The 14,649-nt window shown below is 39.1% G+C and overlaps 1 protein-coding gene across 1 annotated transcript; it reads right to left on the reverse strand.

Annotated features, from left to right (window-relative positions):
• Positions 1-1,007: 1,007 nt before the first annotated feature.
• LOC113783135 (splicing factor 3B subunit 1-like) lies at positions 1,008-6,011 on the reverse strand. The gene is made up of 2 exons (XM_027329195.1): positions 5,865-6,011; positions 1,008-5,197 (listed from the first exon to the last, which is right to left on the reverse strand). Exon 2 carries the CDS (start codon positions 5,052-5,054, stop codon positions 1,269-1,271), a length of 3,786 nt encoding a protein of 1,261 aa, XP_027184996.1. The 5' UTR covers positions 5,055-5,197; positions 5,865-6,011; the 3' UTR covers positions 1,008-1,268.
• Positions 6,012-14,649: the final 8,638 nt, after the last annotated feature.

The following is a 14,649-nucleotide window of genomic DNA, read 5'->3' on the forward strand; positions in this document are numbered from 1 at the left end:
AAGACAGGATACGCAAATGTTATGCAGGAAAAGAGCAATGGAACGAGAAGAGAAAGGATAGGAGAGGAAACAAGCTGGGAAATTAGAAAGCATAGCATTTGGAAACGTCTCTGGAAACTGAACTTGAAACACAAGCTAAAACTCTTCATTTGGAGGAGTTTGCAAAACAGCTTAGCTACCAAGGAGACAATCTACAGCAGAACAGATAAAGGTTACAGGATATGTAGTGGGTGCGGGGAGGAAGTAGAAACTATGGAGCACATGTTTTTTCAATGTCCGATAGCTCAAATAGTTTGGAAAGTAGCACCAGTGAGATGGGAAGGACTGAATGATCTTCAAAATAATCTGTGGAGATGGTGGGAAGCAGTTTCACAAACTGAGAAAATGGAAAAAGGAAAGGAAAGAATCAGTCTAACAGCAAACATACTGTGGCAGATATGAAAATCACGGAACAAGGCCCAATTTGAAAATGAGAAAGGAGAAGCAAGGAATATAATTGGGAAGGCACAATAGGAGTGAATTGAATATGAGGAGGTGACAGGAAGAGCAAGGAAGGAAATGGAAGGTGAAGTAGGGTCTGATCAGCATAGAAAGGTTAGTGAACCTCCAAAAGAAGGTATCATCAGAATTCACACGGATGCGGCTATAAGTGCAAAGCTGATCAGAACTGGAAAGGGGATAATAGCAAGACACTGGACATGAGATATTATGAGAGCAAGAGGTGTAATGGAGATGAAAATGGAAGAGGCACTAATGGAAGAATCCTTAACCATTAGAATGGCACTCCAAATGGCAAGATAAACAGGCTGGGGAAAGATAGAAGTGATGTCAGATTGTAAAACAGCAGTCAACATGATCGCAAACAACAATGTGCGGGAGGGTCATATAGCAACCATCCTGGAAGACATTAAAGACCTAATTAAAGGGTTTGATTTTTGCAGTCTCTTTTGTACCTAGATCAGCTAATGTAGGAAGTCATAGGCTAGCACAATTTGCAACAAATCTAGTTAATGACATTGACTGGGAAAACAATTTCCCAACTTGGCTAATAGAAGCAGCCAACAAGTTAATCTATAAAATGACATCTAACGTTTGTTGAAAAAAAAAAAAAAAAACTGCTGAATTCAAGAGAATTACAAGAACGCAAGACAACTCTTATTAGAGCATATAAAGAAAACCAGCAGCAGCTCGAAAAGCAACAGCTAGCCACTCTTACATATTTTAAACCACTGGACCTTCCCTAGCTTCATCTAAAACACGATCCAGCCTCATACAAACATCACCAACTCAGGCCTACTGTATACATTGTTTTCTTCATCATCCAGCATCGGATAAGCAGCCACAAGGGCATCCTGAGCACCAATATACAGTGAATTGTAGATTTTCCAGTACACCTCTCTCACCTTCCTTGCTGGATGAAATAGCCCCTGAAGACAGTAATTAAGGACGATTGCTGCTCCAACAGCCACCCTCATTCCTTCAATGGCTTCCATAACCGCATTAATAACATGTGGTGATGTCTCAAAAATATTTGGCCAGACATAATTCATTAAATGAATCAAAGCATCCTCACACCCAAGTCCAGCAACTCCTAAAGCCATGTGCTTCACTGCTGAAGCAGCAGTTTGCCGGTGGACCAAGTCTCTATCCATGAGAGCATCCTCCAGCAATGGAGTAACTGCATAGATATAGTCTTTACCCATTTCACCAATATACTCAAAGAGGAAGGACAAGGACTTCAGAACACCATTCTGAACATTAAGCTCAGGTACACGATATTCATTCATCAGTGCAGGTAAAACTGTAAAGGGAGAACAAGTTTCAGCAACTATAGCAATTGCGACAGTTGTGCAGACACGGTTCTGACGTTCCTGAACTTTGAGATTATTCAACAGTGTTGCAAGGACGTCTTGTGGACCAATAGCTTTTGCAATATACCCAAAAGTGTTGACTGTTGCTCGACGAATACCCTTTTTGTGGGCTTTGAGCATCTCAAGAAGCTCAAAACAAATCCTCATCCATTCTCTGGCAGGAACAAATTCTGCTCCACGGTCAGCAATTCGACCAACAAGATCAATGCAGTTCTCCTGGACTTTCTCATGACGATTTTTCAAAATTGGAGTCAAGCGAGGAAGTAAATCCTTTATTGGAGGAGTCATTTTAGTCATACCAATGACATTAACAATAGCTTTCAGAGCACCCAATATTGATCCCAGAACTTCTGGGTACTCTTCCCCCAAATACTCATACAAAACGACACCAAGATGGCCCATCAGTTGTTCTTCTCCACACTGCTTCATCACCACAGCAATCCTTGATATAAGATCTGCAGCTTGTTGTCTGACCTTTGCACTCTTATTATTTAAACGCCATTTAATAGTCCCACATATTTGCGGAAGGTAAGGCTTCACTCTCTGCCCAAGAGCATTAACAACAGCTCCAAAACCATTCAACATCACATTTGCATCATCACTGGTTTGCTCTTGGAACGCGTAGAGAATCCCATCAATCAACAGCTCTTCTAAGCGAGCATCAATATCAGACGCGCCCAGATTTGCAACCACCTTTTCAATTGTCTCCATGACCATCCTCCTATAAGGCTCACTCTCATCCTTGAGATCTTCAACAATCCTACCCACTATATCAGCAACCCCAACTTTGTTTGCTATCTCAACAGTAGTATCAACAAGTTGCCTGTAATTTCTGCGGTCCAAAGCCATTCTTCTCACCCAGAAGTTGCGGAAGAACTCAGGGAGAATGTCATTCCTGATGTAGTCTGGCTCAACACCTTCAGTGCTCACACACTGCTTCACAACTTTTAAAACAATTTTCTTCATTTCTTCATCAGGCGACTGAAACTCACGGATCAGTATATGCATCACTTCCTTGGTATAGTAACTAGCATATATAGCATCCATGAGAGGGATGATGAAACCGATGGCTTTCAAAAAGGCTGCCAAAACCTTCCCTCGGTGAGATCTAATACCCTTCCAGAGAGGCTTCAACACTGAATCGAAGCTCTCAATACCATATGGGGCAGCTGCCTCAGCAAGAGCAGCAAGGGAAAGAGCTGTGATAGTTCTAACCTTCTGATTCTCATCATTAAGACCATGTTCTATGATTTCTACAAGAGACCTCAAGTGTGGAAGAACAGCACAACCAATCAAAATAGCAATCTGCTGAACAATTTTGATACCTGTGTGACGGGCTTGCCAAGACTTCTTACTCTGACACACTGCCTTCAGAAAAGGTAACAAAGCAGGAATTCCAAGTGCAGAGGCAACAACACTGAATGCTCTTGCAGTAGTGTTTCTTACATACTCATCGATATTGTCAATATCAGGGCGCATTGCAGCAATCATAGTTGCCAACCCAGCAGCCTTGCTGAGATTGGAGATAATTTCCCTACCTTCTACACGGGCATAATAATCCTCATCAATCAGCAACGGCTCGATCACCACAAGAATTTTGTGCACATATGGACGCACCAACTCATCCAATTTGTAAAGCACCCTATCAATGACCTTCACCAGTAAATGTCTTTCTTGGTCCTCCAATGTCGGTTGCATGAGCAACGGAAGAATCCGATTGAACAGTGGCCCAGCACCAAACTCTCTGGCCTTATCAGTTAATTGCCGCAGAGCTGTTTTCCTCTGAGGTGGCGTGCCATTCTTAACCTTGAGCAGCAGTTTCATTATCTTTCGTTCTTTCTGCTCTTCCAGAGACAATTCCTCTTCGTTTTCTTCATTCAAGAGTGCACCAAAATATTGATAGTCTTCAGGCTTCATGAAAGGCAGTCCACCAGGCATCTCTTTCGGCACATCAAACTGCTGACCTCGATTTTCTTCAGGGATATTATACAGAGGTGTGCCAATCGGCGTTGGGGTGGCAAGAAGCTTCCTAGCAGGAGTTCTAATTGGGACATAGGAAGCTGGGGGCTCCAAAATTTTGTAGCCCTCCTGGGGAAACATAGCATCCAACTCTTCATCGGTCAATGGACGATTCCTGTCCTCAATATCCTTCTCCCACCTCAGCAAATTATACTGCTCTGGCGTAATTGCACCCCGCAGATTAATAGCACTTGGAGTTGGCGTAGCAAGATCAGCTCCTCCAAAGGGGGTCACACCAGGGGTTGCTGCCGCAGCAGGGGTAGCATTGGACATCGGTGTTGCACTACCCATAGTAGCAGGAGTCTCATCCCACCTTGATCTCTGCCTTTTAGGTGTAGGGGTCGCTAGCCCAGCCAGCTTTGGAGTTGCATCCCAAGTCATCCCAGCAGGGGTAGCACCAGGAGTAACTCCCCCAGCAGGGGTGACATCCGAATCAGCCAATCTCCCAGGGGTTGGAGTCTCATCCCACCTATTCTTCCTCACAGAAGGAGTCGCATCCCCAATCCTCCCGGGTGTTGGAGTGGCATCCCACCTACCACTCCCAATTCCAGGAGTTGAATCCGGCAAATCCCAATCAGAACCTCCCTTAGCTTTCTTTGAACTAGTGTCATCCTGCGACTGATCCCACCGATTTCTCTTCTTGGGTTTCTCCGCTTCCTTCTCTTTGCTTACTGGCTTAACTGCTTCTTCCTCCTTCTTCTTCGCTATTGCTTTCAGCACATCGTCCTTCTGCCTCTTCAAAGCCTCCTCCTTCATGACATCAGCATACGACCTCACGTCCGGCCCTGGGGTTTTATCCAGGAAAGGGTCAACCCTCTCCGGAGATATCACCCGGTTCAACCTCCTCTTCCTATAATCATCCTCCCGGTCAATAATTCTGCTCGGCTGCTTAAACCCGAGGTCATCCTCATTCCCGGGCCTCGGAGCATCCTTGAAAAACTCTTTTGGAGCAGTATAAGAATTCAGCTTCCGAGCTATCTCGTTATCAGGACCGTCCGCTGTGTCGTCATCGTCATTCACCGGAATTGACCTCTCATAGCCCTCGAAACGGTCAGCGCTGTACAAGTCGGTATCAAACGTAACCGACGTGAGGGAAGCCAGGTCTTGCTCCATCTTCTTCCTCTCCTCTTGGGTTCTCTTAATCTCACTACCTTCTGAGTCCATCTCTTCAAGTTATACAGAAATTGGAGCTTCAACAATAAACCCTAACCCTAACCCTGATCGAAACCCTAACCTAATTCTCACAATGCGTCTCTCTAAACAAACAAATCTGGAAGTAATGGCGAAAATTAACCCACGATACGCACCTGAGAATAAAGAAATACAAAAGATTCAGCAAATTTAACAACGCAAGTGATGGTTAAATAAACATCAACTGAAAATGGAAGAATGGAAGAAAGGGCAGAGCTGTATGGAATTTTGCATCGACCAGAATAATAGAACCAGCTACAAGATAATCAAAAGGATTATAAACAAAACTAGAAAAAAAGAAATCAAAAAAAGGAGAAACCGAGCTTGAAAATGGAAAATGGGTGCAGAGGTAGAGTGCGGAGGGTGCAGAGGTAGAGTGCGGAACTATGGCTGATAAGACTCTTTCCACAGAAATGCACTTCTAACTTGCTACTAGACCAGAAATTCAGTTCACTTGCGATACCAACCCCTCCCCTCCAACCCACACAATCATGCGCAAGCTGCTGCAACTATTACGATCAGTAAGCAAGAAATATTAGCATTACAAACAAAAGACCTACTAGTCGTCACAGCAGCTAGCCACAGGCAAATGAAATGCGATAACCCCAATAATTCAAGTTAATTAGCCAGCCCAAAAGCTTTGATTTAACGAATATTGATTGGAAACTCAAAAACCTAGAACCAGAAACAGAGACAGACCCGTTCCCTCCTAATTATCAAACAATTTAAGCGCACAAGGAAAACAAAGACGAAGATATCAGCAAGAAAAAGATGAAGATTTACCTCCGATCACTTGCCGACGAAGATATCAGCTCGATCTGGGATTCTGGGTTGAGTAAAATTTTAGGAGGATTTAGACAGAGAGGATCGGTTTAGTTGAGTAGTCATTAGAACTGAGGGGATGGGAGGCAACGGCTGTGGCTGCGAAGGAAAAAACGGAGGAGGAAATAAGGGGTTTTGTTACTTTTTTGTATATATATATATATATATATATATATGTGTGTGTGTGTGTGTTTGTGTAATATGTATATTTTTTTTATACCCCGCCCCGTTTTAAGGCAGGGGTACATATTCCCCCCCCCAAACCCTGCGCGGGCATCCATCCCCGTTATCATCCCTAAATAAGAGGGTTGAAGCTAGTTTCGGAATTTTTCTAGCTCTTTTATTTATTGTTTAAACGCTCATAACCGACTGATTAAGTCGGTAATTAGTCGTTACCTGACACTAGGGGTGGCAATCGGGTCCAGATATAACAGAAACCCCGTTGACCCGAACCTGACCCGTCAACTCGAAACGGGTCAGGATACCTGACCCGAACCTGAAAATTTCAGGTTGGCGGGTCGATCCGAAATGACCCGAAACTTAATTTTAATTGATTAATTTATCACTGTAATTTCTAATAAAATCAATTTCGCACAAGACTAATTACATAATCAAGTAATAAAATTTTAAATAAATAATTCCAAACCAAATCTTAAATAAATTAAAACACTGTAAAAGTGTTTTATCCCAAACCAAATATAAATTAAATTAAAACAGTATAAAAGTAAAAAATAATATAATGCATTATTTGTCCAAATATAATAATTTCAACTTCACACAAGTAAAATAAATTCATTTAGGATTAAGTGATTAATGCCTTTGGAAAAAAAGAATAACTTAGTTTAGTTAGATAAATAAATTTTATGTTTATTAAATTATTTTTAATTCTTAAACGGGTTATCGGGTCATATCGGATCACCCACGGGTTGACCCGAATTCAACCCGTTTTCTTTTCGGGTTCATCGGATTCGAACCAATTCTGACCCGAACTCGCGAAATCTCAACCCAAATCCATTAATTTCGTGTTAGGTTTAGTGTCGCATCGAAAATTGCCACCCCTACCTGATACAAGGTGTTGGGCCTGATTTTTCTTTCCACAAACAAAAGGACATGGCCCCATTTCAGGCCCCAACCTTTATTCGAGTTATTGGGTTATTTCCCATTTTGGTTACAAGGCTCGAACACCGGATTTCAGGTATACTAACCCTTAGTGAGACCAACTCGGCTGCCTTGGAACGGCTAGGTGCTGGGCCTGATTGCTCAGAAAAGAATAGGTGCTGGCCCTAAGGCCCGGAACGGCGACCGTACAGTGCCCAATCTTGAGTCTCTTCAGATTGCTATTTTTTTGTGAAACAATTTTACGTTTCTATAAATATTCTTTTAAAATACGTATTTCTCGTTCACCTCTTATTTTATGTACATCATATTTTAGAAAAATACTATAGTAATTTTTTCTCTAAAAACTCTTGAAATAGGCCACTATTACTTTCTTTCTGTCTCTCTCTCTCTTCATTTTTTTTCTTGTATCATTTTGTTTATGAGGAGTAAAAATGCAATCTATATATATATATATATATATATATATATATATACACACACACATATATTGGCACACCGGCATGGGTGCTTGAAAAAGTGTGAAACACACACACACACACAGAGTGATGAATTTATCTTGAAACATCATAGCTAGTTACGGGTGTTACCCTTTTTTTTCCTTACAAGGGACAAAGTTTTGAGAACGTGATTTTGGGGAAAGAGTTGAGTTAGTTCTAGTTTTGTTTTGTTTAAGCTCCTCTGTATTTGTATGTTTCACATGTATTTGTGTAAGTTTGGATATTTTGGCTTATATTTTAAGTTGAATCTTTAGCGACTCCATTGTATATAGTTTTGGGTTGATGAATGGAAATTAAATTGCGCGTTTTAGTACTTTATGTGAATTTTGATTTAGTAGTTCTGGCGAGAGTTGGGCAGGCAATCCGCTAACCTTTGGGGTACGCCCTAAGGGAAGGTGGGGCTATCACACTAACTCCATTTGACTTCTATGATACCATTTTTTTCTAACACTGGCTTGTTCGGTTGTGTTCGGAAGGCAATTCCTTGCCTTGTAAGAACATCTAATTTCAGGAGTTTGGGTTCCAGGTGTATAGCACGTTTTAAATCTTATGATTTATTTTTCTAGTAGCCTTGATTTTGATCTATATTGCTACCCTAAACCTTGCAGATTCACCTTTGACGAAGCTGAACCAATAACACTTGATGGAAAATGAACATTATGCATATGGTGGGGAAACTTATGACGAATCGGATGAGAATTGTGATGACCCCACCTCCCCCTAGGGTGTACCCCAGGGTTTAGCGAACCGCCTGCCCATCTCTTGTCAGGACTCACTCACGCTTAACTCGAGAAAAGATATCACGACCATAGAAAAGAAATGAAACAACAATTTCAAACTTAACATATACATTGATACTCAAATCTAGCTACAAGACTTATACACGCCCAAATACGTTAAAGTGTTTACAACCCAAGTACAATCAACCCTAGCCGGGTGCTAGCGCGAGTACAATTGCAAAATCTAAAAACTAGACTACGCTAACCTGTACAAGTCTCACGCCTCGCTCGTACCCCCTGTAAAGAAAAAAATGGCGTGGAATGAGTTAAAAACTCAATGAGGTTCCAAATATCAAGTTGACCATTATTTAAAAGTACAATTATCAACGTAGCAAAATAGCGAGCATAACAAGTTCATAAAAGAGAGCGATAACACTTCAAGTAGCAAATCTCAAAATGAATGAGTGTAAAATTCTTTTCTAAAAGAAACAATAACACTATGAATAACAATCAAAGTATAAGGATATAAATGGCTCTCAGGAGCCAAATTCTCATTGCTTCACCAGAGCTTGATCAAGTATTAGTTGACACTCTGTCAACTTTCAAGTAAAGTAACCAATCCAGTAGTACTTCGCTTAACCCCAATCCATCCACTATTCAACCCCCTTATCGGGTCTGAACACCAACTAAACACTGGTAGTAATACTCGAGTATACCGATTAGTCAAGAAAATAATACTCCACTCGACAACACTAGATACCCATGGCTCGTTATCTAATCGACCAAACCCTTGCCGGCTCGACTCGATTAACTAGTCAGTGGGGTTTGGGTTCCCAAGAATTCGATGAGATAACATTTCCAATCGACTGACTCAAGATAAAAGTACGAAAACGGGAATGAGAGGCACCTCCCACTCGGATAGAGTGTGGTACATGCTGACGCTCAATACTTACAAGTCATGCACAAGTATATCAAGTCAATGACAATAATAAACGAGTACATATCACATTAGGGCAAGTGCGATAAAGTACACCCTTGCCCTACCATACCAATCACATATCATTCGATCACATTGGTCAAGTATTGAAAACAAGTGTCAAATTCAATTAGGTATTTGGAAGTACTCACCAAAAATTTAGTGCTTATCAAAATCATATTCAGGTGTAACTCCTTGGTCGGAGTCCAAATCTGCGATACAATATCATTTAAAAGCTTGAAATCAACTAGGGTTCGAAACATAGGAGTTTTGTTTCAAGAAGATCAAGTAAATGAAACTCATTTAGATAGGATTCATGTTACGTATCCAACTCTAGAAAATTCATGCTCGCTCTTTTGGTGTTGCTAAAGAAGCAACTAAAACTTTGGAATTCACATTTGGGTCTAAAAGACGAGGAAAACATATTTCGAGTGGTCACTACTTTCATTTTTTCCAAGGGTACGAGTTTCGGCCAAATTTCAGCTTATATACCTCTATGAAAGAAGACTCGAATACCATAAACAATCCAAATTCAATTCGATCTCAAATCTTTGCTCAAGTCGCGAGTACACGCGCCTAACCTACAAGTGAAAATTTGGGCGGCATGCCCTTTGTATTTAGCTATTTCTAACCATTTATGGTTTCATTGTTTTTCTCAATTCAGCCCAAAGTCACACATCAACAATGTTAACACAATAGCACTTCAACTAGGTTCAATGTCATCCAATTAAAACACAAGTCTAACAATGCAACCGGAAACCAAGTTTTAAGGACAAAAGTTAAATAGTAGGTTTGACGTCTCTTGGCATTTCAGTCACAACTGAAGTTACGTTTATCAGATTGGGGTACACTTTATACTTTTTCGAAGCTAAGACAAAGGGTTACAACTTTCATGAAGACAACTCAACCCAGTTCACAGTTGATCTAGGTCGAATTTGCAGATTACAGAACCAGAATTTGATTGTCAGTCTAGTTGTCAGCTCTGGATTTAAATGGCAATAACTCAAATTACAAAATTCCGATTGAGGCATTTTCAGATGCGTTGGAAAGCTAAAACATAGGACTAAAATTTTCATGTTTTGTCTAAAGGTTGATTTGATACGGATCAAAGTGAAAACTGAAGCCAGAAATGTGAAATCTCAAAACTGTTCGCGAAATAGGGCATTTGGCAGTCAGGGGTATTTTAGTCATATCACATGCTACTGTGCTCCGATTGAGCTGAAATTTTATAGACAGCTAGATAACCCCATTCCCTACAACTTTCATGTTTTAACTTAGATCTGATTAGGCCTCTAACATGGATGAATAAATAGGTCAAAAACAGGACAGATTCCTCTTTAAACCTGGAAATTTGATGATGCAATTCTTACAAATCACATTCATGTCTTTAATCACTACCCAAGTCCTTAACCAAACTCCTCTACATCATGTACTATGTAAATAACAATAAACACAAGAGTACATATAAATTTATCATCCAAAATTCAACACCTAAGTAAAACTTATAGATATACCAAACATCTTAAGCAAGTTTATCACCAAATCAACCCAAAGTTGAAGGAATCAAGTTGCCCCAAAAATTGGACAGCATTTTCCCTTAAATTCCTTTACTTTCCACCCTACAATCCATCACCAATCTCAACTCAAATCAACCACAATTACACACACAATACATAAGTTATAAAACACACCTAATTAAGGCCACAATACCCTTCAATTTGAGCCAATTGATAGCTCCAAAACCAACTACAATAAAGCCCTAAATTGAAACCCTAAAGCTGAAATTTAACCACACAAGCTGAAATTTTTCGTAAGCAATCAAAACTAGCATATCAAAGCTTTATTTTGCACATAACAAAGCTATCATTCCATGGCAATTACTCAAGCATCAAATAAGACCAGAAAATTCACCAAAAATTTGAAATTTCCCAAATCACCACTTTCTCCATGAAATTTTTCCATAAAACTACAAAACTCACAATTCTAAACTACTAATTGATAATTAATTGAAGAAAAGAAAAGATTCTAGCCAAGGTTACCTTGTTCCTCCAAGAAAATGGAAGCTTTGTGCTTTCTTCTCCAAAGTTACTCCACCAAAGCCTCTAAACCCTCTTAGTAAACAACTTTTATGGAGAAATTTGTAAACTTATTGGTTGGAACTCAAGATTGAGCAAGAAAATTGATTGGTGAAGATGAAGTTTCCCCTCTCTTTTCTCCCTCTATGGTTCGGCCAAGATGCAAGAAAGTGAGGATGATTTTTGGTCAAATTTGGAGTTTAGGAAAGTTAAGACAACTTTGGTCAAATCCAACTTCTAATCGGATCGCGACACTTGGCACCTTTAATGTTTAATCTCATCCTCTTGCTTACCAATGGTTAATTACCTAGCTAACCTCTAATTATCTCCTAACACCTGGTAAAATAATATCCCTTAATACAAAACTTTACCTAGTCGTCAAAATTTATCACACTTAACGCACTAGTGGGTCCCACGTCCAATATACGCTACTCATGTCACATGAACTAACTTATACCGAAAAAATGTCTTGAAAACTTAATTTTCTTATAAAAAATAGCTAGAAAATTAATATAATAAAGGAAAGTATAGAAAATGTATGCATAGAATTAAAATAATGGCTAGAAAATAAGAATATTTTCGGATTCTCACAAGGATGAGCTCATTTTGACCTTTGCCATGTTTGTTCTTCTAGGATTGGCCTTATTTGACCCGTACCTAAACCCTTTCTAGCGGCGACGAATCCGAAATGGTTCATTGTCAGGTGAACGATGGGTTGTAGAGCTAATAAACAACCATTGAGACAGAATATTCGACAACCTTAGCATGGAAGCTCCCCTTTTCCTGCAATTATGTGACTTGTTGCTCGAGCGTGGCTATTGGGAGCGCACCCTACATAACGGGTAGGAATTCATGAGTCTGTCACCATTACTCTTATGTGTTTGAGTCATAATGAGCGACATAGAATGCTAGTCGAGAGATTCCAACATTCATTCACGTATCAACTTGGTGTAGAGCCGAAGGCAGGGATCGTTACCGGAACATGCATGGCGGCTTATCACAAAATATTCTAGCCGTGTGTGACCATAATATGAGATTCACCTATGTCAGGGTAGGGTGAGAGGGTAGTGCCCATGACTTTAGGATCTTACGTAATGTTTTACTTGATCCTAATGTTGCCTTTCCAATGCCACTAGCAGGTGCATGAAAATTAAATCATAAATCACAGGCTATTGAGTTTTCTTCCTACTAAATTTGATTATGAATAATGAACATAGTTATCTGTACATGATATACAAGTAAATATTATGCGGTGGATGCGGCATACATAAATATGCCAGGATTTATGACTCCCTTTAGGGGTGGATGGGGAACCCCACAAGAACGGGCAGCAAAAGCACTTTTCAATAGACGTCATACATCATTAAGAAACATTATAGAACGCACATTTGGTGTCTTGAAAAAGTGATTTCTGATACTGAAGGGGCCCTTGCAGAAATATTTGATGGCAATGCAAAACAACATTGTCCTTGCTTGTTGTGCCTTGCACAACTTCATGAGGGATCATGTTCCCAATGACGCATATTTTGTTAAAGAAGAAGCTGTCGCAGCATTGGCAGATAATTTAGACCAGGGCAGCCAAATGTTTCTACCACAACCAGTCGATATGTCGGCACAGGGAATTGCTGACTGGAATGAAGATAGGAGAGCAATAGCCGATCACATGTACTATCATCAATATCAGTAGAACATGGTGATCTCTCTCCCTCGTGGGTCTTTCTAACTATAAGAGGGATTGTTGTTGCTTTTGTAATAATTAATGTTTCCACGGACAAATTAAATGGCATGTAGTCTTATGCAGCTATGTAATGCTTATCTTTAATTGTACCACGAACAAATTAAGTCGGGAGGAAGGATATGCAAAGTAGATTGATTACAAAATTTAACTGCTATTTTTCAAAAACAGTGAATCCAAGCACGTTTGTTTTTCAAAATCAATCTGTTTGTGAACGATAGTAATCCAAAACAACATTTGCTGTTTTCAAAAAACATGAATAGTAAATTTTTTTCAAAAATGTCCTAAAAAATAGCTAATCCAAACAGAGCCTATGTTGCATTTCTTTCTTCATATTTTTAATACCTTTCATCTCGTGATTCCCCCCATATGTAGTTGGGCATTTATCTCCAATTCTTTGTAGAGTTGTGAACGAGTCAAGTCGAATCGAATATCTCATGTTTGAGGTTTATTCATTAAGCTATTCGAACAAGATTTGTGTTCATTCGATAATATTCGAATTCCAAATCTGTGTTCGTGTTTGGCTCGTTAAGCTATTCGAACAAGACTTGTGTTCATTCGATAATATTCGAATTTCAAATCTGTGTTTGTGTTTGACTCATTAAGCAAAATTCTAGTTCGAATTCGAGCAAAAATATTATCAAAACTTTCATTTATTTGATAATAAATACTACATTTTTTGTATTATTTTTTAAGTTGGTGCAAAAAGATATTATCATGGTGGTAAATTATTGCAAGTAATTTTTAAGAGTATTGTAAATCATTCAAAATTTTAAGTAATTTAACATTTCTTGTCCGAACTAGTAGCACAAAAACTATTAAGGCGTATTTTGATCTTGTTATCTGCTTTTATATCTTCATTAAAGAAATATATCGATCAATTTACAAAAATTAAGAGATAAATTTGGTGTTATGGCGATTAAGAAATCATAAGAAAAGGACAAATTTGAAATGAAATTGTATTCTCTCTCTTAAAATGAATTTTTTAATATTATATTTTGAAATAAGTTTTAAATGTTATAAAAATTTAAAGTAAGGAGACAAGTGAAATTTTTTAAATTTTGAGAAGAGCCAAGTAGCAATGCTTCTGATACGTCTGATGAAGATGCTCCTGAAATGAGTCAAATGACTAAGAGAGTAAATGAAACGTTGAATGGAAAGCCACAAAATAAATAAATAAAAAAAAAAGGAAACTGCTGTATCAACACGACGGCCAGTTCTAATGTTAAAAAAAAATTTCATTTCTGACTCCTATGCGGAGTCAACTAGACACGCATAGTTCGGTACCCACTTCTTTTGCCAGCTACGATTGCCAGATTTTTTGTTTTCTCATCAAGGAATTTGCCAGTCAACTGGGCCCTATAATAAATTGCTCTAGTAGCACCGCAACAATAACATTCCAGTAAGAAACACATTACCAACTCTTGGAATTTCTATGCACAAATTATTAACATCTATATCTATATAAATTTGAGAAGGGATTTTTAGCAACAAGCCTCCACGTATCTTTCCACTACCAATTCCATTTTTCTAGCATTTCACATTTAATTTAATTCATAAAATATATTCCTCTCAACTTCCACATCTACTCTTCACATTTGAAATTGTTGGTTACTTTTTAAAAT

The sequence above is a fragment of the Coffea eugenioides genome, chromosome 9, assembly GCF_003713205.1.
Source record: "Coffea eugenioides isolate CCC68of chromosome 9, Ceug_1.0, whole genome shotgun sequence".
NCBI classification, from domain to species: Eukaryota; Viridiplantae; Streptophyta; class Magnoliopsida; order Gentianales; family Rubiaceae; genus Coffea; species Coffea eugenioides.

Bases quoted from the DNA above. Each gene is read 5' to 3' on its own strand.
- LOC113783135 (XM_027329195.1), bottom strand. From the start codon at position 5,054: ATGGACTCAGAAGGTAGTGAGATTAAGAGAACCCAAGAGGAGAGGAAG.